Genomic DNA, 22,561 nt, shown 5'->3' with positions numbered 1-22,561 from the left:
CAGAATCACGCGCCATTATGATACTCAACTAATTTAAGATAAAGTTAATTTTTGCGCACACTACTGTTGTAGTGGGCGTTTGTTGATGATTTATATTTATGTTTGTGTGGTTGGTACCTACTTAGAATACTAATGTTTATTTTATGCACATTATTAACTTTATTCCGTCTCAACTCGCTACATTGCATTCCCCGCGACCTTGACAGCCTCGGGCTCGCTTGCTAGATTGTAGTTTATTTTTAAATAGTGATCCGCAGTTATCAAAATAAAATACTAGCAATAAATACCCGGTTACTTTTCAATGTGACTTGGAATGCTGTTGTGAGGGCTCATGTTTTTCTAATTATATTCCTTAATTGGCTCCATTATGCGTGTAGGGTTGGCCTGTTACTTTGTAGGGCGTCGGTAACGGAATAGGTTGGGCTGTAGACCCGTTGACTCTCTCCGAATCGAGCCTCGCCCGCCACGAAGATACCAAAGTGTTTTTGGTTTTCGAATTCATAATGAACGTTTATTTGGCGCTCAATAATGTCGCCAAGAATATTGGCTGCGGTGATCAGGACTCCACACAACTCCCTCGCTTCGGACTCTAGGCGGACAGCTCTATCGTTATTTACGTACCACGCAGCCACAGGTCCCCTTAGGTAGGTATTCATTCGACGTTGGAAGTGTATTACCTTGACCTATTACTATTCCGTTCCGTATCTGAAGTTTAATATACCCTTATACTGTAGCTGTCTATCCATTCATCTGTCTGTTTGCGGTCAGTTTCTCAGAAACAGAAAATATTCCTGTCAGACAGCACAAATTATTTCTGTGTTTGTAAAACTATTGGCACTATCATAATACAAAGCAACATGGCGAATTACAAATTTATTAACATTGTTACAGCGCCCTTTCTTGTTCCTTTTACTATTTAAATGGTTTTCTTAATTCATCTAGTTTTGTATTAAGTTCGAGTACTGAAGAGTTTAGCAAAGTAAAGCCGAAAAGTGCTATTTATACTCCACGTCCTCTGTGACCGGTCCGCAGCGGTTCGTTGGCCCGTCACTATTAATTATAATATAAACGTTCCTGTTTGTAGAAACGTTAATAATTATTATCATTTAGCAAAGATTATAGATTCAATGTAAATTTTGTTGGGAATTAAATAGTTTGCATTATTATTCAAATAATAGAAACTAGATGACCAGACAGACGTTGTTCTGTTCATAATAAAAAAAAATGCGTGTGGAATTTCGTAAAATGCGTTCTTAGCTGACCTCTACTCGGCGAAAGAAATATTCCTACCAAATTTCAAGTCTCTACGGCATATGCTTCCAGAGATATCGTGATGAGTGACTATACACATGGAAATCTCTTATATGTAGTTATAATCCAAATATTATGATGCTAAGATTTGTCTTTAACCATTACGAGATGTGTTTCGCCTTTATACGAGGCATCCTCAGGAGATTTTGACTCAGGAACAAGAGTCGACCCTTACTTATGGACTTCCGCATAATAATGCCAAATTCAATAAATTTTGATTGTTATTATAATACATAGATTGCGTTACCACGGTGTATATTGTTTACTTATTTATTAAGGCTTATCAACCCGACATAAATTAGCATATCTATAATACACATGATATATATATTACTTATTTGGCGTATAATTAGAATTTGAACTAGCCAATCAAGGCCATACTCAGCACTGACTCAGTCTTACAACGCACACATATATATAATCACGTCTGTCTTCCAGAGGTGAAGGAAGATATTATTAACTTCCATTTACCACACTCCTGAAATTCTTGCCTGGCTTCTTCTTACTGCTAACCTCATTCACCAAAAGATCATTTCAAGTCTCGAAGCGGATTCAGGGCTGAGTCCTATTAGTACCTATGTATTTGATTATGCTTGTGTTGATGATGAAGGAAATAATATGAACTGCTCACTGCGATCAAACAATCAAATATTTGACTCGGGTTTTTTTTTAAATGGAAATAAGGGACGAGACGAGCAGGACGTTCAGCTGATGGTGATTGATATGCCCTGCCCATAGCAATGCAGTGACGCTCAAGATTATTGAGAAACCCAAAAAGCAAGCGGCACTATAACTGTGCTCGGCAACTTGAGACATACGATGTCAAGTCTTATTTGCCCAGTAATTTCATTAGCTACGGCGCCCGTTAAACCGAAACACATTAATGCTTACACATTACTGCTTCACAGCAGAAATATATTCGCTTTACAAATAATTCATACAATGAGCGGGAACGGGGTACTTAATATAAATGGCAAAATCAAGTTTCCCTCGTCAGCACTTGTGATATATATATATATACAGTATTGAATAGATGTCTGTCATCATATCGTATCGAGTTTCGATATTTTTCTTAACATCGACAGATGAGCTCAAGTATGCAAGCTAAGCTCATGCGTGGTAATCGTCATTAGATACGCTTTGTCGAGTAAACAAACAGTATTTAAAACGTCAGCGCTCGGAACATTCTGTACTTTTTCTTCAAACATATTTCTTTAATTTACTTACGCGGCGTTCCCAATATAATATCTACAGATAGAGATAAATTACTACCTTCTACTGTCAGTAATTAGCTGTCAATAATCTGAGGCTGTTCGAATATACTCGATAAGTCATTCTAATCGCCTTATATTGGGACGGGTGAATTGCAATTTCCATACAAACTTCTAGCGGTGGTAAGCTATACGTCGTCTCATTGACAGACAGCGTGAACGGATAAGGTGAGTTACCGTCGATAAGTTCATTGGGACAGAAAAGTCAACGATAGTTACGATTTTTATCTCAAGTAAGAGATATACTGAATATTGGGAAAGGCCGTTAAAGACTTCAAAAATCTATCAGATGTAAGTGTGAGTGACTTTGATGTTGTCAGTTGCATCCTTATCATAGATCGTTAGTTAATATTATATTAAAATATGTACAAGATCAAAATTTTATTTACAGGAAAAAGATGTTTTTGTGTTCTATCGCACGTAATTTATTTTTCCTTCAATTTTTGTTATATTCTCTACCTTTTCCAATAGGTTTCATCCTACTATTATTTTTTATATTATAGTCTTGCTATTATAGTCTTGTATATAGTGGCGAAATTTACCTTTGTATTATAATGTTATTGTAGCTGTTTCTCATGAAAACACGGATAAATCTATTTTTTTTTAAATTGAAACCTAGCTAGATTGATTTATCGCCCCCGAAATCCCCTGTATACTAAATGTTATGAAAATCGTTTGAGACGTTCCCGAGATTCAAATTATATACATATATATGTAAAAAGAAATGCTCGTTTAAAGATAGCCTGCAATTCTATCGATACCTAGTTTCCTGCAAGGATAAAGCGTCATCATGAGTTAACATTTCTTTTGCAAGTTTAAGATCGTCTGCAAAGATCAATCAAATTATTCAGTTTAGAAAAAAGTGATATTAGAAACCTTAATATCATTTTTGAAGACCTATTAGGCCTATTAAGCTATTAAGCCCCACCCCCAAAAATTTATTGTTATTTTTCTACTATTTTTGTGTGAAAATCTTAATGCGTCTCACAGAATTACATCTTTTTACCAAGTTTCAACAGTATAGTTCTTAGTTTCGGAAAAAGTGGTTGTGACATACAGACGGCCAGACAGACTGACATTTGGCTTTGGAACCCTAAAAAAGGAGCACGCTGGACTCAGCGTGCTTGTTTTGTGTTTTTTTTTCATGAAACTTCATGCACCCGTTCTTCTCAGGTCTGCGGCATATATTTAGGAATGGGTGGTAGTCTTGGACCTTCAATTAGTGATTAAAAAATCCTATTTTGTGTAAAAATATAAGAATTAGAATTTTGTAAACATAGCGTCGTGGTCTTCAGTGCGTCTTACCATTACACGTGTAAAGATACACGTGGCCGATCGGTGTAAATATAACTCATGTTATGTGTTGTTCGCGTGTATGATACATTGTAAGGTGCAATGTACAAGCCGATATAGATATCATCGGATGTTAACAGTACAATGTCAAAGTCAAAGTAACATAAACTTTATTCAAATAGGCTTAAAATAAGCGCTTCTGAATCGTCACTATCTATCTATCTATATATATAAAAATGAATTGCTGTTTTTTTTTTTTATGGAATAGGAGGACAAACGAGCGTACGGGTCACCTGGTGTTAAGTGATCACCGCCGCCCACATTCTCTTGCAAGACCAGAGGAATCACAAGAGCGTTGCCGGCCTTATGTTCGTTAGCTCGCTAAAACTCGAGAACAGCTAGACCAATTTGGCTAATTTTAGTCTTGAATTATTTGTGGAAGTCCAGAGAAGGTTTAAAAGGTGAATAAATAGGAAAATGCTCCTAATTTAAATAAAAACAACAAATTTGCTTTTCCTTTGATGTGTCCATACGTAATTTCTATGAGAGAATTTATTGACGCACGGTTTGACAGTTCTGCTGTGAAACAATTTTATTACGACAGCAGGGTGCATATTTTGCGATGTAATTTTTGATCTTATGATATATTATTGACGAATGTATGTTTGTATGTTCCCTAATAACTCCTAAACTATTCGACCGATCTCAATGAAATCTTTTGTAATAGATTCGTTGAAGCTCAAGGAAGGTTTACATATATAGTTTGTCATGTCACGATCCCACCCACGCACTCACCCACGCATTTACCATATCTCTCGAACGGTTTATTGACAGAACAACGTCTGTCGGGTCAGCTAGTATTTATTTCTTATAAATTACTGAATTTATCATATGTTCGTAAAAAGTTGAGCTCGTGTGAAGAACATATTATAAGAAACTCAACGGCCACTCTTTTCAATCAAATAGAGTATTACAATGGCTGTAATATACATACAAATTAGTTTGTTACGTGCGGCATCCAATATATTATGAGTTATGTTTAAATAATATAAATTATTTCATAAAAAGTAATAAAGAATTAACTGTATAAATATAAATTATCGTATATTGTATGCATCAACCTTTAGAGCTTGAACTCATTGTTTGTGTAAGGATGCTTCATGAACGTGATGGTCGTGATTACTGTCACAATTAGTAATTGCATCCAACAAATACAATGATTCATTAACTATAACAACAATGGCTTCTGTTCTCTTTTATTTTTATCACCGTATTTATTTTAATTCTCATTTATTGCATTGATTTACACGAAAAATTACTGTAATGATTATTTTCTAATCGAAATAATTTACGCAGCAACAATCTCGCACGTTTACTGGTCACGCCAGACCATAAGCTGCGTAAATCGGAGAGATCAGTATACATAATGGGTCCATCTGTGTATAACAGGCTGCCGAACTCGATCAAGAAAGATGCAACTTCCACAACGGTGTTTAAGACACAACTCCGAAAATGGCTTCTCGGACATACGTTTTACTCAGTTGAGGAGTTTTACAAGATGCCAGTTATTTGACTAGGTAAAACTTATTTTACAATACGTAAAAAAATATTTATTTTCTTTATATACATAACAATATATGATTACATAATACTGTATTATTTTGAGGTAGGACTTCCCTACCTATTTAAAATGATAATTTGAATTTGAAATTGACCTATTTTTGCTTTTTGACTTGTAACATGGTGTTATTAATAAATGATTTGATAAAGGTTACTATAACATAAATCACAGATTGGGAATGGAGCGACCGTCCCCAGGCTATTAAATAATAAGTTAAATTGTACAATATTACTTTGTAAACATATTTTTTGAAAAAAAAAAGCCCGCTGAGTTTGTTGCGCACATTCTTCTCAGGTCTGAGGCATTCTTTTTGGGATGTGTGGTAGTTTTTGACTTTCAGTAAATGATGTCATATCCTATTTTGAATAAAAATATTTGAATTTGAATTTGAACTACTACTTGTAGATAACTATTATATACTACTTAGTACTATTGTGTATTATTTGTCATTACTTTGATCAAGTTTCATTTATAATTGGAACGATTCCATCTTATTATCATAATAAAAATTATTATTATCATCATAATTATATAAACAAACTGAAACTCAAGCCATGTGGTAATTAAAGATATAAGAATCGAAGATTTTTTGATTTATTTATTTTCATATTTATGTAAAGCCTTGTCCACATGCAACGGAGAACGTCAAACAAAACGCCTTCCTTCTCTTTCACTCGCCGCGTCATATATACTCTTCCTCTTTCGCTCCGTAGCGTCTATTTCCTTGTATGAAGCAGAGTTATTGTGTGGCCAATACCTGGTTCTAAAAAAAAACTAAAAAAAAGGACAAATCAATGATCGTATTTACTTTATAACCAGCTAGGAATAACTTACCTGTTACAGTTTCGACAGTAGTTCATGGTTTGGTAAATATAGGTAATTCATATCAATTTGTTTTCGGATGATAGCCTGTAGGTATCCCCCCGCCAAACTTCTAGTTAGTTCTGAAGTTGACGCGAGCGTCTGTTTGTGCGCTTACAGACATGAAGATGGCTTACCGCTCTCGCCTCCCGCATTCATCCCTCCGAAGTTTTTTTTTTTACATAAGAAACGGGCAAAAGGCTCACGGGATGGAGAGGATGAGGTAACCGCCCATGGAAATCCGCAACAGGAGAAGTCAAGAAATGCGTTGCCGCCCTTTAAGGTGCGAGTATTCTCTTTTCTTGAAAGTCCCTAACTCGTATCGGTTCGGGAAAACCGCAGTCGGTAATTGATTCCACAAAGTGGCTGTTCGAGGCTAGAAATTTCTTGCAAAACGCGCGGTTGTGGAATGCCAGACGTCAACGTGATGCGGGAGTGTTTTTTGCTACTGCGTAACTATTCGCGGCACCACCGGGGGTTAGGCGATGGAGTTTACCTGCTTGTTCTTACGAATCTGGCTATCATATACAAAAATATTTGTTCAAACCTGACTGCTTTATCCATACATTAGCGCGTTGAAATGCCTCTGCTCTTGCTCGCTTAAATGCCTCTGCTTGTGGCGGCGACGTGGGGCGGGTCGTTCCCTTCCCTAAAATATGGTCGAGGGAGGCGATGGCTGGTCCATGCGTCATGCTCGTGAACGGGTGCTACTTGTGGGGGTTGGATGAACTTAAAGTTATTATATATTTTATTTTATGAAATGCTCACATAATGCCTCTATTTATTTACGGTATGTGTGGATTGGTGCATCTACTATACTCAATAACTCTTGTGTTTATAAGTATTAATTTACTTTTTTTTTCTTGTTTTGACTTACTCGTGTAAGCCTTTCAGTTTGACCTTTGAGTATTTTTGTTGCGTCACTTTGCATATATTGTAATTGAAATGATTTGTAAAACAACTAAAATGTAAATCTTGACTTAAAAGAGTGGCAATGAGTTTCTTGCTACTTCTTCTCATTAGGTCAACCCTTTACGAAGTGGCGGTGAATTCAATAATAAACAATATTTTTATATTTTTTTTCGACATTCATAAGTGTCATTTCTGTGACCTACATGAATAAAGTGTTTTTGAATTTGAATTTGAAACAATCAAACAAATGTGAGCTTTATGATATAAATATAAGGAATATATTTTATAAGCATATCTCTAATTCATGAAATGCTCCTTCGCCACGCATAGTTAACATAAGTTAGCGACCGAGCGTTTAATCTTTGGTGGCGACAGTGTTTGCGACATCCTCCGCACTGCAGCCTTCTATCCGAGGTGATCGATAAGTTAATAATTAATATGTGTGTTATTTTTAATTCAGGCACGCTTCGATTGTAACAATCCTTTATCTACGCAGTATGAATATTTACCTCGCAATGAAGGATTAATTCCTTTCGAATAGTCATTGGTGTCTATTAAAGAGATTTTAACCACCGCTTGGGAAACAAATGGTATTCTGAGGGTGAAGAAACAGCGCAAATTACTCTACTATTACGATACTTTATATATATATTTCTTGCAAATTTTATTAATTATTATTATTTTGAAAATACAATTATTCAATACTAGCCGTTACCTCTGACTTCTTCCGCATTTATCAGCGTTATCATATTATTTGCTGTTCCAATGCTTCCACATATATGTATCTCTATATATATAAATCCAGTGTCCTGATGTTTGTCTCCAGTGAACTCCAAATCTAATGAACGGATTTTAATAGGGATTACTTCATGGAGTGCAGTTTAGTCCAACTTGAGAGATAGGATACTTTTTATTTCGATTTGGGACCCATAATTATTTTTATTTCCAATATTTGTTTTGTATGGACATATTTTCTATGAGAGAATTTAGTGAAGCACGGTTTGACAGTTCTGCTGTGAAACAATTTCATTATAACAACAGGGAGCATATGTTACGAAATAATTCTTGATTTTATGAAAAATTATTGACAATAATTAAAAACAGTATTTTTTTATTCTGTACAGAATAACGTCTATCGGGTCAGCTAGTATATATATAAAATTTCATACCAATTCGAAATGTGTTTCAAGAGATAAAAACCACTGCCCTACCAGCGCCATCTATATGTCCGGAACTAACGTAACTATGTTGGTCTGAGTGCCCATATGGAATTGAAAACACCGTAAAAGATAATTCGTCGTCGTGAAATGAATTAAAACACACGATAGATCGGTCTTATATATCACAGTATTGCAAAAATATTAATTGCCTAAGTCGTCGAACGGCTCATCAGGGGGTTTATTGAGTTTCGAGCGCTCGAAATTAAAGTCGACATCAACTTCCACGCTTATCTTCGTATTTACCAAAAATTTAGTATTTACCCCCTTATTCATAATAGTCTGCTAACTTAAAGCATTGCTAATTCTCACTCTGTCTTCTTCTATTGACCTAAGTCAGAATGAGAAAAAACACTCGTTAGCGGCTGTTTAAAGTTAGCGGACCATTATGAATAAGGGGGTTAGTGTATTATTACAAATACGTGTTCCAATAATATTATACATAAATAATAAACTGTATAACTTTAGTGGAAATTCATAATTATAGAAATAATATGAGTTTTCTTGAGTGTTCATTTCGCTAAGATTTCTTTTACCAATTCGACACTTTTGGAGCATTTGGGAAAACCACACGAAGTGAGAACTTCGTTAAGGCGAGGTCAATAATACGTTGTAAGAACATACATTTTATGGTACCTTTAAAAGGCATTTATTTTCTTAAAATTGATTCCGTTAGAATTCTTTTTGATGTCATTTCTACTACTACCGCTTCGAAAACAAATGGCGCTCTGAGAGAGCTCTCTCCCAGCATTCTTTTTTTGCGCTCGTTTCAATAAAAATATACAATATTGTACAATCATTTCTATCGCTATAAAATAATCAAAATCTGACTGCCTGGGACTAGCCCAGGCAGTCAGATCATTTAGATATTCAGCAGTGGAGTAATAGTATTTACGACAGAGCCATTTTTTATTAAACATTTAAATTTATTGAACTGAACAGTGGCTGGGACTTTATTATAGTCTATAATAAGGGTGTTACAATTTGGTAGGAATATTCCTTTCGCCGAGTAGAGGTCAGCTAAGATTTAACGAAATTCTACCCACAAAGGGGGTTGCGGGGGATTAAATAAAAAATCTCATTTTTAAACTATAGCACATATAGGTACATATAAAACTTGGCCAGATTGGGCTACATGTTATCACCAGTCAGTATTTATGCCGTATATAGCATCCACATAAACGACGACGCGGGCAGCATCTAGTTATAAATTAACACCTACAGAAGTATTCGTGCAAGTAACAGGCGATTCCCCGGGCTGTGTTAACAAGAGACAGTTAAAACATAACGAGTATCTAGGTAGTACAGACATATTATTATTGGTCATTATCAGACCTATTCTAATTGCTGGCTTGTTTTATAAATAACCCACGCTTACACACACTGATAGTGTTATCTCACACTGGAGTACATTATAACTCGCTCAGAGATTGTTATAACATTTTAAGGGTTCCGTAGCCGAACGACAAAAAACGGATCCCTGATGGATTCTTCATGTCTGTCTATCCGTTCGTATGTCACAGCCACTTTTCTCCGAAACTATTAGAACTATACTGTTGAAACTTGGTAAGAAGATGTATTCTGTGAACCGTATTAAATTTTTAAACAAAAACAGAAAGAAACAATAACTTTTGGGGGTTCCCCACACTCACAACAGAAACTCAAAAATTTTTATTCATCTAACCCATAGTTGTGGGGTATCTATATGTCTTCGTAGTAAAATGATACTGAGGTTTTTAATATATATTTTTTTTCTTAACTGACTAGTCACCCCCCGTAAATTCTAAAATAAGAGAATGATATTACTGAAAAAAATATAATATGATGTACATTACCATGCAAACTTCCACCGAAAATTGGTTTGAACGAGATCTAGTAAGTAGTTTTTTTAAATACGTCACTAATCGTCTTGCTGTTACGGGACACTTCATGGGCGAGTCCGACTCGCACTTGGCCGCTTTTTTAACTTATAACATTATTTGATACTTACACAATTAAATCCGTCCCAACGCGACTCTTTATTATTGTTGATAACAATACGAATTATGGCTAGTTTTGTTTGCTCTATCTAATATATAAAATTCTCATGTCGCGGTGTTTGTAGTTAAACTCCTTCGAAGCGGCTTAACCGATTCTTATGAAATTTTGAGTGCATATTGGGTAGGTCTGAGAATCGGACAACATCTATTTTTCATCCCCCTAAATGTTAAGAGTGGTCCTCGCCAAGTTTTTATTTTATTTTTTTTAACATTTTTTTTTTTAATTTGTTTGATTAGTCAGCATTAAAAAATACATACAACTTGAAATTTTCGCCCGTCTACGATCAACATCTTTTTAGTATCGCGATTTTTATTTATTCTGTTGCAACCACAAATCCGCTATAGGGTTGCAAGATGGCAATCGAATACAATAATTGTTGTACGATGTTTTTGGTACATCTGAGAATCGGTTGCATCTATTTTTTATACCCCAAAATTTTTTTAAATACTTTATATGGCAATACAACGTTGGCTGGGTCAGCTAGTATACATTTAGTAATAACATGGTACTATCTACTCCAGATTCCTTCATATCTCTCTTGGTCTCGGTATTTGGTATTCCAACAGATTGATTCACAGTCGATAAAACATTAGACGGTTGCCTCATCTAAAAACCACAAAATAAACGTATTACTATTTTTTTTTAATTCACAGGCAATCTTCACATTAAGCCGGCATGTTTTTTTGTAGTTTGGTAGCACCAGATCTACATAATTTAGATTTTGGTGGGTCGTTTTAAACTCAATTGAATAATGGAAATAAACAGAAGTAGACACTTCCTTCTTTTTTAATTGAATCCATTTGTATGGTGTATTGAAATAAAATAACACACTGTAATAATTTTTTTTTTAAATGTTGTTTACGTATACGTCCTTTTATTGAGTATAATTTTACAAAATACAACTTAATAATAGGTATTACTGTAATGCTTAATCGAATAAGGAAAATATTGAATGTATTTAAACTCTTTAATTAATATATAAAACGCTCTTGTGATTCCTCTGGTATTGCAGGAGAATGTGGGCGGCGGTGATCACTTAACACCAGGTGACTCGTACGCGCGTTTGACCTCTCTTCAATAAAAAAAAAGTAAAACGCTAGATGTAGTTTTTTTGAAATTGTTTGAAGAAGAATTGAATTGTTTATGTAATTCAACCAACCTTTTATCATGTGGGATTTTAAGTAAATATTATGTCAGACGATCATATTATTGAACACTTTACATTAATATTTTTTTTTGATAAATATAAAAAAAAATATGCAAAAATATAGGCAACAAAACGCGAAGCCGACTATGGCCACGGTGGATAGGCCTATAATCATAATAACCTACATGGTAGTATTTGTTTAATATCCCTTCTGTATGTCCAAAAGCAATTCATATCACAATAGCCGCCTAGCCCATAAGTCAAACTGACCAATATTTGGGCCAAATAGATGTTTCGGACAATATTGACTTCGGTCACTTGAAGCGAGTTGACAAACAAAAGGGGTTGCTTGTTTTTTGTATATTGTACCACAAGGTAATAGCGATTCCATTTTTCGGATTACTTAAGAAGCATTAGCATTAAGGAGTCAGCATTCAAGGAGCTTTCTTCCACGTACTACAAAGCTGTGGAATGCGCTTCCTTGTGCGTGTGTTTCCGGGACGATACGACATGCATGTACATTAAAAAAATGCGCGTTCACCTTCCTTAAAGGCGCTCCTGTGATTCCTCTGGTGTTGCAAGACAATGTGGTGTGTGGTGATCACTTAACACCAGTCTAAAAAATCGTGTTTAAATACGTTATTAATTTAACAGTAATAATTAATTAAGCGACTTCAAAAAAGGAGGAGGTTCTCAATTTGTCGGTATTTTTTTTATGTTTATTACCTCAAAACTTTCGACTGGGTGAACCGATTTTGATAATTATTTTTTTATTTGAAAGCTGGTGCTTCCCAAGTGGTCCAATTGCAATTTGGTCCAGATCTGACAGTGGAATCCATGAGAAAACCATAAAAGTCTTAAATTTTGCTATACATATACGTATAGCAAAGTGGATGATAGATTTACGAATAACTCGATATCGCGCCAACCGATTTCGATTATTCTTTTTTTATTGGAAAGCATATACTTCAAAGATAGTTTGGTGAGAGTTTGGTTGGGTTCTGATCACGGAATCCATGGTAAAGTAACGGAACACTGTCCGTAATCAAATTGTAAAGTACTTACGTTCATTGCTGCATTAAAAAATTTAGTATATTTATACATATTTAGACAAATTGTTAGTGAGTATACTTCAAATTCACTAAAAAACATAAAATAAAACAAAAATAATTAAAAAAAAACCGCCTTCATAAATACTATTCCAAAACAATAGATATAATGTGCACTAAAATTATAAAAATAATTGCGTATTTTTAAACAATCTAATTAATTAATGTTATTCTAGTTACAATAATTATTGTAATTTTTGGAGTTGGTGTCATCCAAGATAGGTTTGTTACTACATACATAGTTATAGGTGAGATGTGCTTGAGTCGTGAGGAGGCGAGAGGCGAGAGCGGGTGGCGGCGGAAGGACACCGATTCCAAAAATAACAATAATTGTAACTAGAATAACATTCATTAATTAGATTGTATAAAAATACGCAATTATTTTTATACTTTTTAGTGCACATTATATCTATTGTTTTGGAATAGTGTTTTTGAAGGCGGTTGTTTTTTTGTTAAAATTTTTTTTATTATCTATTTAGCACTGTCACCTCTTTTATTTCTTTTGGCAATTTATTAAATATTTTTAAACACAAAGCATCACAGTGGTATTCAAAAGCTGGTATGCTATAACCTAGAAATTTCCCAAGTCGTATTCTTCAGCCGGCAGATTTCCATAAGGTGGCCTTGCGAGCCTAGAAGTTTCTGGTGAAACGCACTGGTCTGCACACCAGCCATCAGAACGTGATGACGTGGGTAACATTTCATATGTGATGTTCATTCTCTCATTCTCTAGTAAACGTCAAATATTAAAGATATTTAATTTGTTACTAATTGTTATTTCAGATTTTGCCATACATAGACGGCTTCAATCACGTGTCCAAGATTGCGACGCTGACGGAGGTGGAAATCAGCCTGGTGCGGGCGTGTGTTCAGAACCTGGTGTACTATGGCGTGGTGACGCTCGTGCCCATCTTCCAGTACTGCGCGGTGAGTGGCATTCTGTGGTAGACGCAGGGTCGAAGTTAGGCTATGGTTTCCTATTTTATGCCGTACGCGACATCTGGCGTTAGCGTCAACGTTCAATTCCGTGGCTTCCAACGTCTGGACGCAACGGTCGGCGGTCAATACGTCTGGCGTGACGCAGGTGGCTACTCGCGAGCGGTCACTCTCCATTGCCCTCTGAGCAGCCATGAACTTTCTCATCAGGCCCATATTTAGCGATCACGTAATACCGTAAGCTATCACTGGCAACACACAATGGTTGAAAACCTTCGTCTTCAGACACTGTGGTGTTTGGGACGAAAAGATTTTACGGAGCTTCCCGAACTCTTGAGCTTGTATACCATTAAATAAAACAGAGATGTTGTGTTCGGCAGGTGTACAGCGCGACGCCCAAGTTGCGACAGCTGACGAGGTGCGTGGGGCTACAGCGGCAGTGTGTGGAGTTCTGTGCTCGCTCTCGTGAGTATCATTATTGATAATCAAGGAGGGCTTTGCAATATACCGTTTCTTAACATAGGTACCTATCAATTTAATTATTTTATAAACCACTAGCCGTTCCCGCCCGCTTCTCTGGGCGTGTTTTAAAAGGAAATAAATTAATGAAGGAACGTTGGAATTCGTAAAACCATCTAGGATAAATTTAGCATCGAATGGTGGTAGTTTCATGTCGATACAATCAGTGGTTTAGGCGTGATTGATCCTCAAACAAAGACCATTTTCACTATATGTATATAGATTATTATATTAATGCTCTATCTGACATTACAGTATAGTGATTCAACTGGGTGGTTGTGGTGTGGTATCTGCTATAATTTTTGGTATTACTGTTGATTCCAAATTAAAATGAGGGATTTGCGTTTTTAATAGGAAGACTAAAAGGGACAGGCGTACGGGTCTGATGTTATGTGATTACTGCCGCCCACATTCTCTTGTAAGAAAAGTGTACGCGTCGGGAGAAAGTCCATGTGTGGCTTCTGGAATAGTTCTGCAGCATACACGATTAATATATTAAGACTACTTAGGTAATTGAGGACGTTTTGAGAAAAGCAAAGGTCCGAAACACCCGGAACCGGCGAGCATATATGAAAAGAGTAATGAATGTAGAGGAAGCGCGTGAGGTTTGTAAGTATAGAAGCAAGTGGCATTCTATTGTCTCTGCCTACCCCGACGGGAACAAGGCGTGTGTGTGTGTGTGTGTGTACTATTTAGGTCTACTAAAAGATCATCTAATGTCTCAAGGTGACGAGCGCAATTGTAGTGCCGATTAGAGTTTTTGGGTTCTTCAAGAATCCTGAGCGGCACACTACATTATATCATGCATTACTACATTGTAATGGGCATGGCATATTTATTACTACCAGCTGAACGTCCTGCTCGTCTCGTCCTTTATTTTCATAAAAAAAAGTTAGTAGTTTTTTTAGTCCTATGGTATATATATACATATATATATATTTTGGGGCAACGCAGCAATACTTAAAAAAATAAAATATTTTTAACTGTTGCGTCTCTATCATCTTTTTTTTGTGCCTATTTGAAGCACCACTCAGGAGCGTCCAGAGAACTTTGACGTATAATACAAATGTCTGCGAAGGAACGTACAATATCCTGAAGTATTTTTGGATTTTGATTTAATTTAGTTCTTTTTTCGTGTTATTTATACTTCGAGAATAACGTAATAAAGAACATTTTTTTTTGTAAAATAGTTTCCCACCATCAATCGATGTTTGCTTTTTTTTTAGTTTTAGTACCGCAGACTGTCGCTCATGTAGCGACGCGCTGTTCAAACAGGCACAAAAGCACTTTGACAGCCGCCAGTTCAGTGGTTTATTAATTGTAGAGGTCAGTGAAATATAACGTTGCTATGGCACCTATAGCACAGGCTTGGATATACTGTAGATATAATGTAGGGAGAGAGTGTGTCCATGGTTATGTAATTGTGGTGTACTTCAACTGGACTTCAACTGCATTTTGGTGGCGATTTCTTAACACAGTGGAAATAATATAACGATCTTCTCGGGCACTGGTACACCTGGGTCTGCCATTACAAGGTCTCCTCAGATGGTGTCCAGTCTCTTCGTACCTTCGCTTTACCTTCTGGACCGTTCGTACCGTCACACTCACCATTCTTGCAGTGCGACGCATACTGATGCCTAGTTCCAGAAAAGCCATGATCCTAGCACATTCTTTAACTGAAAGAGGCATGATAAATAAATATTATGTGCTTTTTAGCATAAATTTTTAAAACAAGACCCATCGATCTTGAAAAAAATGAATGGTAAAATTGTAAATCGTAAACGTCCACTTTGAAAAAGGAATGGTTTTGTTTTTGAAGTTTTTTGTTCAGCCAATTCTTAAAAGAATAAAATAAAGTTTTTATGTACAAAATTAAATTCTCTTTGGAGTGCTTTTTTGGCGCAATTTTGGCCCACTTTAAACGGCTAGATTTCGTTCAAACTTCGTAGATTTATCAAGGACCGATGAAAATACATTAATTTGATGAAATTATTTCATTTTTTAATTTGTAAAATAAGTTTCATGTTATTTTATATAATTTTCATTTATCGTGTATAAGGCAGGAATAAATGTTAATTTTAAATTTCTACTCTATTTTATAGTTCGGTTTTCTATAAAAAGCGTGTTTTTAGTTTTTTTAACTACTATTTATTCTTAGAGAGTTTCGCTAGGCTGCACACACACACACACACACACACACACACACACACACACACACCAACACATACAATCACACGTCCACATACGTATATACTCTCACCCACACTCACACAGCACATTAAGTTTAGATTACAAATAAATCAATTTTTATAATGTTATTATTGTTAGTAGTTTTCTTTCCCTTAGTCTATTATATTTATGTTAAGGCGCGGTCATACCTCAATATCAACAAAAATCGGTTTCTTAGGGAGTCGATTACATAACATAACGCAATGAAAATATTCCGACGCAAAAAATACAGTGCACAAAGACGGATTTAATGATAATTTTTAACCGAATAGAACATTTATATATAATTTGAAATATCCAATAAAAAATTTGGAAGTTGATTCCCAAAAATAAACTTTGGAGTCAAAAATCTCCGAATTTTAAGCGATAACAATATTATTTTTTTGAAGAATTGAATAGAATTAGCACTTTTCTAAAACTTAAGCCGAACAATTTTTTAATCTATTATGTAAATTTTGAATAAACAAAAAAAAACCAGTAAAATAAATGCCCATTTGCTTAGCTTAGCCACATGATCAACACAAATAATGTAAGCTTGGTTGTGGCGTTTACAATGATAGTCAGTCCGCGCCTTAAGGTCAACTTGTTTATTATTACATCATATCATGTTTGTGCTATGGAACAGCGGCGCCTCCTACTACAGGCAACTCTTTGCTTAAAAGGAGACCCCAACAATGATTTGTATTTTGTTGTAATAAATAAATATTTGTATTTCATACTAAAGTAAATTTCAATTTTGACTCAGGCAGTCCCGTCTCTTATGACGTAGTATTTACATCCTCTTTGTTGTTGGTAGCGCGGCAACTGCCCCGAGTGAGCGACCTGTTCCGCATGTACGCAGCCATGACTTATGGCAGCACCATGCGTGACCTGTGCCGTCGTCTGCGCCCGCAGGAGCTGGCCATCAACGAGCGCAAGCTGGTGCTGTTCGGAGTTCTGGAGGGCCTCATCCGCCGGGTCTACAAGGTGGGTTCCTCGCGGGCGATCGCCCGGAAACTATACCTCGTAATATCTACTAAAATACCCGCAGCGTTCTTGGAGAACATTATTTGCCATCAAAGACATTCGACGTCTAAGGTTTGCATTCATATTCTATAAAAGTTTTCGTTTTTTTATGATAATAAGGGACGTGACGAGCAGGACGTTCAGCTGATGGTAATTGATACGCCCTGTCTATTGCAATGCAGTGCCGCTCAGGATTCTTGAAAAACCCAAAAATTCTGAGCGGCACTACAACTGCGCTCGTCACCTTAAGACATAAGATGTTAAGTCTCATTTGCCCAGTAATTTCACCAATTACGGCACGCTTCAGACCGAAACACAGTAATGTTTACACATTACTGCTTCTAGGCAGAAATAGGCGCCGTTGTGGTCCCATAATCTTGCCGGCATCCTGTGCAAATGAGCCTCCTACTGGTAGTAATCAATTTGAAAAGAGAAAAAGATGCAGTTCGTGATTTGAAATTATCTCTTTTATTCTAGTACCCGGTGACATTGAACAATGATTCGTCATCGATTCGCAGCGAGCAAAGCCAAAATCCGTCCCGTGTCTATACCGGCATGGCTTGTCTTGACGAGCTGTGTTGTCAGAGTGGCTGCTCCGCGTCACAGATTGAAGAGCAGCTGGAGAGAGACAGTGATGTCGTGTTTATTGTCAAGTGACGTCACCGGTCTATGTTATTTGTTTTTAAAGGCAATGCTTGGACACGTTGTGCCTTATACAAAGGTAAGGTTGACATGATGTTAATAAAAACATTCAAATTCTGGAATGTACTGAGTATGTAAATTGTAAGTATAACAAAAAATTATATAATTCTTTAAATGAATTAAATAATGACGTAATAGATATTTTGTAAATTGAATTAATTAAAAAGTTGAAAATATTATCATTATCTCAAAATGGTTTCATCTTGAAAGTTTTTTTATTCTTATTATAGTGTCTATGGTTACAATAAATGGTAATACATCTCGTGAAAGACAAAAATTCTGTGTCAACTTTCTGTTTGGCCAATATGCCATAGACTACTTACAGAAGTCAATGATGAAGAAAAAAAAATTAATATAATTCATTAATAAATATGACATGTGCCTTTCTATATAATGTTGCTAGCTTTATTTATATACAACGAATAGTTTCCTAATTATTATACTATAATGTTTAATTGAATTATTTATGTACGTTTATGTACAACCACCATACATTATATGAGATTCTCTATAACTGTTGGTTCTGACCAGGGGTGGGACAGACGCCTTAAAGTGACGTTTTCAGAAGACTGTGGTGCCATCTGTTAGTTGACCCGAAAATGAAAGTTTGTCAGCTGTCACTCGCTTTGAAACCTTTCAACTTTTCTTTATTTGTCACTGCCCACTGGTCATAAAATGGCGGCTACTTCTAGCGTTTGCGCATGTATGTAGCTCTCGTGTTCCATTTTGCATATTTACACTACTAAATCTATCCTCCATGTTCTATGTTGTGGCAAAATTAAATAACTGTACGCGCAATTTCAACTTGATTAAAAATTGCAATACCTGCATTAAAAAGTAGTGTTAGTTATTGCATCACAACATTAAAAATGAATTTTATAATTTCGAGCTTATATATAGTTATTTTCGGGGCCAATCTCCAGATGGCGCTAGTTTTCAAATAGAGAGCTGATAATGCGTAGAGAGGGCTCTCTTTACCCTATATATTATTATACTCTTGGTTCTGACTTAGCAGTCGCTTTACCGCATATTTTTTTAGATACCTTCAACCTTGAATCGAAATGCTATAAGATTCTGTTTTAGTCGTCTTTCCAAAAAATATTGACTGATAAATTATAAGATATAAAAAATAACTTTAATGGCGGCCATAATGTGTGGTAATTGTATGTTGACGTTGATGATATAATATAGAACTATTGGAAGCCTTTTATATTAATATGAACATTTAAACAGTTGTGAGTAAATATTTGTGATTAAGTTAAGTGCTGTTGTCCTAGATTAAGGATTGGTCTCCGCTGCGCTCCAACTACATCATGTCTAAGTGGGCGTACTCGAACCAGTCTCGAACAATGCGTGACTTTGACGTGCCACATTTTCTGTTAAACTTTGCTAATAATTGAAACTAAAGTGCCGGTTGCGTAGTAAAATTTTGTAAAAATAATACTACAAGAAATAAGAAAGACACTGGGATCACATATCATCAGTAATTATTTTGTATTTTATTAATCTCAATGTAAAATAGCACGAAGCGTATGTTACAAAGTTTGAAAGATGCCGTTGAGTGTCAAGATGCCACGCACACAAGCATCTAATAGTTGACATAATGAAAAAGGTTGTTCTTATGTAGTGCGGTATCTAGTTAGAGCCTAGCGGAGACCAATCCTTTATCTTAGGCTATTGTATTGTATTGTATTGTAAGGAACTGCTCAATATTATAATAATTGTAGTTTAGTTTTATACAATTTTTGACATTTGTATTTTGGACTGAGAAGGTGCTGGTTTAGTTAACGTTGACTTTCCCACCGACATAATTATTTTATGAAATCATTTTATAATCACTTATTAAATGTAATTTTATGTATGAATTAGGTAATGTACTTTATTTTAGTTAATTATTAATTTAAAACTCAGAAACCAAGCTACAAAAACAACCAGCAAGGATTTTTTAAATATATACATATTGTATAAGTAACTGAACATGTAGAGGGCCTATCTGATGTTAATGACCTGTAGCAGAGCATACCATGGTGTGACGCGAACAACAGAACTGCACCCGTCTTTCTTATCATAAGATGTCGAAATCGTCGCCGTATTTAGAACTAATGACAAATTATAACTTATTTTTTGATGTTATTTCTCCGGGCAAAAAGAAGGCACCTTTAAATAATAAATAAAATGCAGTAACTTCAGCTACCATAGGCCTCTTGTCACTCATACGTCTAGTGAACCACATCCAATGGACGAGAAATCGGTACCTATGTTGTAAAATAATAAAAAAATATTTCTTTCTAATTGTATTAGAATAATTAAATGATATTTAAATGAACATTATTTAACTAAATTATGCGGCATAATAATATTTTTGGTTGTATTTAATTCTTTCTTTATTAAAATATTGTTCTTTCAAACGTAAAATAGCATGAGGAATTAAAAAATTAAGAATTTTTGTATTAAGAAACTCTTACGTAATTAGAACTTTGATTTAAATGCAAATTAATAATGGAAGGTACTTCATTAGTTACAAGTTATATCAATTTTTTATTGTTGTCTCGTTAGCAAAATCTGTTTATAATTTTCTAGTCTATGTTTGTATTTCAGCTAGTCAAAACTGTACGACTGAAGCAATCTGATAATTTTTAGAGTTTATTATCACCACTTTCTATACACAAGTACAATTTTAGATCGAAATTGAATGGGAAATAAGAATTAAATAGGTATATTTTTTATCTTATTGCCAATTTATTCTAATATACTCAATAACGAACATATTCCATCACTTCTTACTCCTAAAATGGCAATCAGTCATCGCATTTGCCTCTAGTGCCATACACTGTGTGCGGCGGTAGATACCAGGCGCACGATCCTATTTGAACCGACTTTATAAAAAAATAGTTATCTGCATAGTAAGAGCACTTTCTGCACTTCGTTCGATCCGTAACCGTGAAAATACGGTCCGAAGTAGCCGTAGAACTATTACTATTGTAGTTTACGCACTAGATCTGGCTTCCGTCATCCGATTTCTTTCCGTCAACCGATAAAAATAGTTCTACGACAACACCGGATCGTATTTTCACGGGTACGGATCGGACGTTGTGCGAAAGCGCTTTAAATGAAAATCCGTTCCCTATCCACTGTTCAGTGCTACCAATCTAAAGAACAATCATTTTATGTATTAATATACTTAGCTCTAAGCGTGAATTGCTAGAAGTTGGTCAAATTGCACCTTACAGTGATAAATGCAGAACTTATTAATTGGTCGCTCTAGTACAGATATAGCGTTCGCCTCTACATATTTAATTAAGATCTCTGTTTTCTTAAGTTTGGAAATCTAAGTCAAATCAAAAGTACCTAATTCTATTCTGAAGTACAAAATTTTAATTATATACCTTGATATTTTAATGTTCATAATTATTATTGCTTATATCTTAGTTCTAAGATTAGTAATTTAAATATTGTTGTTAATATTTTTATGGAATATTGTAGTAATTAATCATATTATTGTTAAATTTTTGAGATATTTTATCAAATGTATCTGACTCAAATAAAGTAACCTATTTTATTCTTTTCTTTTTTAATTTAACTATACCTTTGCAAGACAGTGATGTGCATGTCTAATTTGGCAAGGAGTACTGGGGCCTTCCTTTTTTTCCAATACAATATTTTTTTGAGATGGTTGCCCAATTTGTAGCTAAAAAACTAATATTTTCTAAAGACACGCAATACATCATGTTAACGTTCTACACGATTAGTGAACGTCCACTCTGACGCTCACAATATCAAAGAGGATGTAAATACTACGTAATAAGGGGAGGGACTGCCTTAGTAAAAATTGAAATTTAGTTTAGTATAAAACGTGCAGTGAGAATTGAATTAAGTTTTAAATAGTAATTACAATATGGCAACGAAGTATAATCCGGCCAAGTTTGAAAGCGAACAGTTGCTTAAAACGTAGTCGATTTCGGCTATCTCCGTTTTTTACAAGATTATAGCCGTCATCTGTCAATCTATCAATGACTGCACGTTTCATACAATCGAGTGAATCGCTTTTTTTACGAGTTTCGCTAGGCTGACAATATATCTATTTTTAATGGTCTCCTAGACATGACGTGTACGGATCTATAGGTGTACATTGCTGTCAAGTCTGATTTCAGATTCGTTAGCAAATAAGTACTTATTTTTATAATATTTGTATAACTACAATAATCAGTTCTATTTAGAAGTCGCTGGCGGCATCCCGAGAGTAAACATATACTTACATAATGCTTTGTTGAATCGACGGGTGAAATAAGACAACATTTAAAGACCTTATATATATTCCTATACATAATATAAGTTACAAAATACAGTTATGTAGGTAACGAAACACTTGACTAGCGTTTTAGAGACGA

At 35.2% G+C, this 22,561-nt stretch overlaps 1 protein-coding gene across 2 annotated transcripts in view; it reads left to right on the top strand.

Moving 5' to 3' along the window:
- Positions 1-21,735, top strand: part of LOC126979207 (GATOR complex protein NPRL2) — a 56,257-nt gene extending 34,522 nt beyond the window's left edge. The window contains exons 5-8 of one of the 2 annotated variants that reach the window (XM_050828465.1): positions 13,566-13,709; positions 14,099-14,183; positions 17,263-17,432; positions 17,949-21,735. In XM_050828465.1, coding sequence (XP_050684422.1) covers positions 13,566-13,709; positions 14,099-14,183; positions 17,263-17,432; positions 17,949-18,128 — 579 coding nt within the window. In that variant the 3' untranslated portion in view covers positions 18,129-21,735. The remainder of the gene's footprint in view (positions 1-13,565; positions 13,710-14,098; positions 14,184-17,262; positions 17,433-17,948) is intronic. The other variant, XM_050828474.1, reaches the window with a different exon arrangement.
- Positions 21,736-22,561: the final 826 nt, after the last annotated feature.

The sequence above is a fragment of the Leptidea sinapis genome, chromosome 3, assembly GCF_905404315.1.
Source record: "Leptidea sinapis chromosome 3, ilLepSina1.1, whole genome shotgun sequence".
NCBI classification, from domain to species: domain Eukaryota; kingdom Metazoa; phylum Arthropoda; class Insecta; order Lepidoptera; family Pieridae; genus Leptidea; species Leptidea sinapis.
The sequence above is the reverse complement of the archived record's forward strand: the minus strand, read 5'-3'. Positions and strand labels throughout refer to the sequence as shown.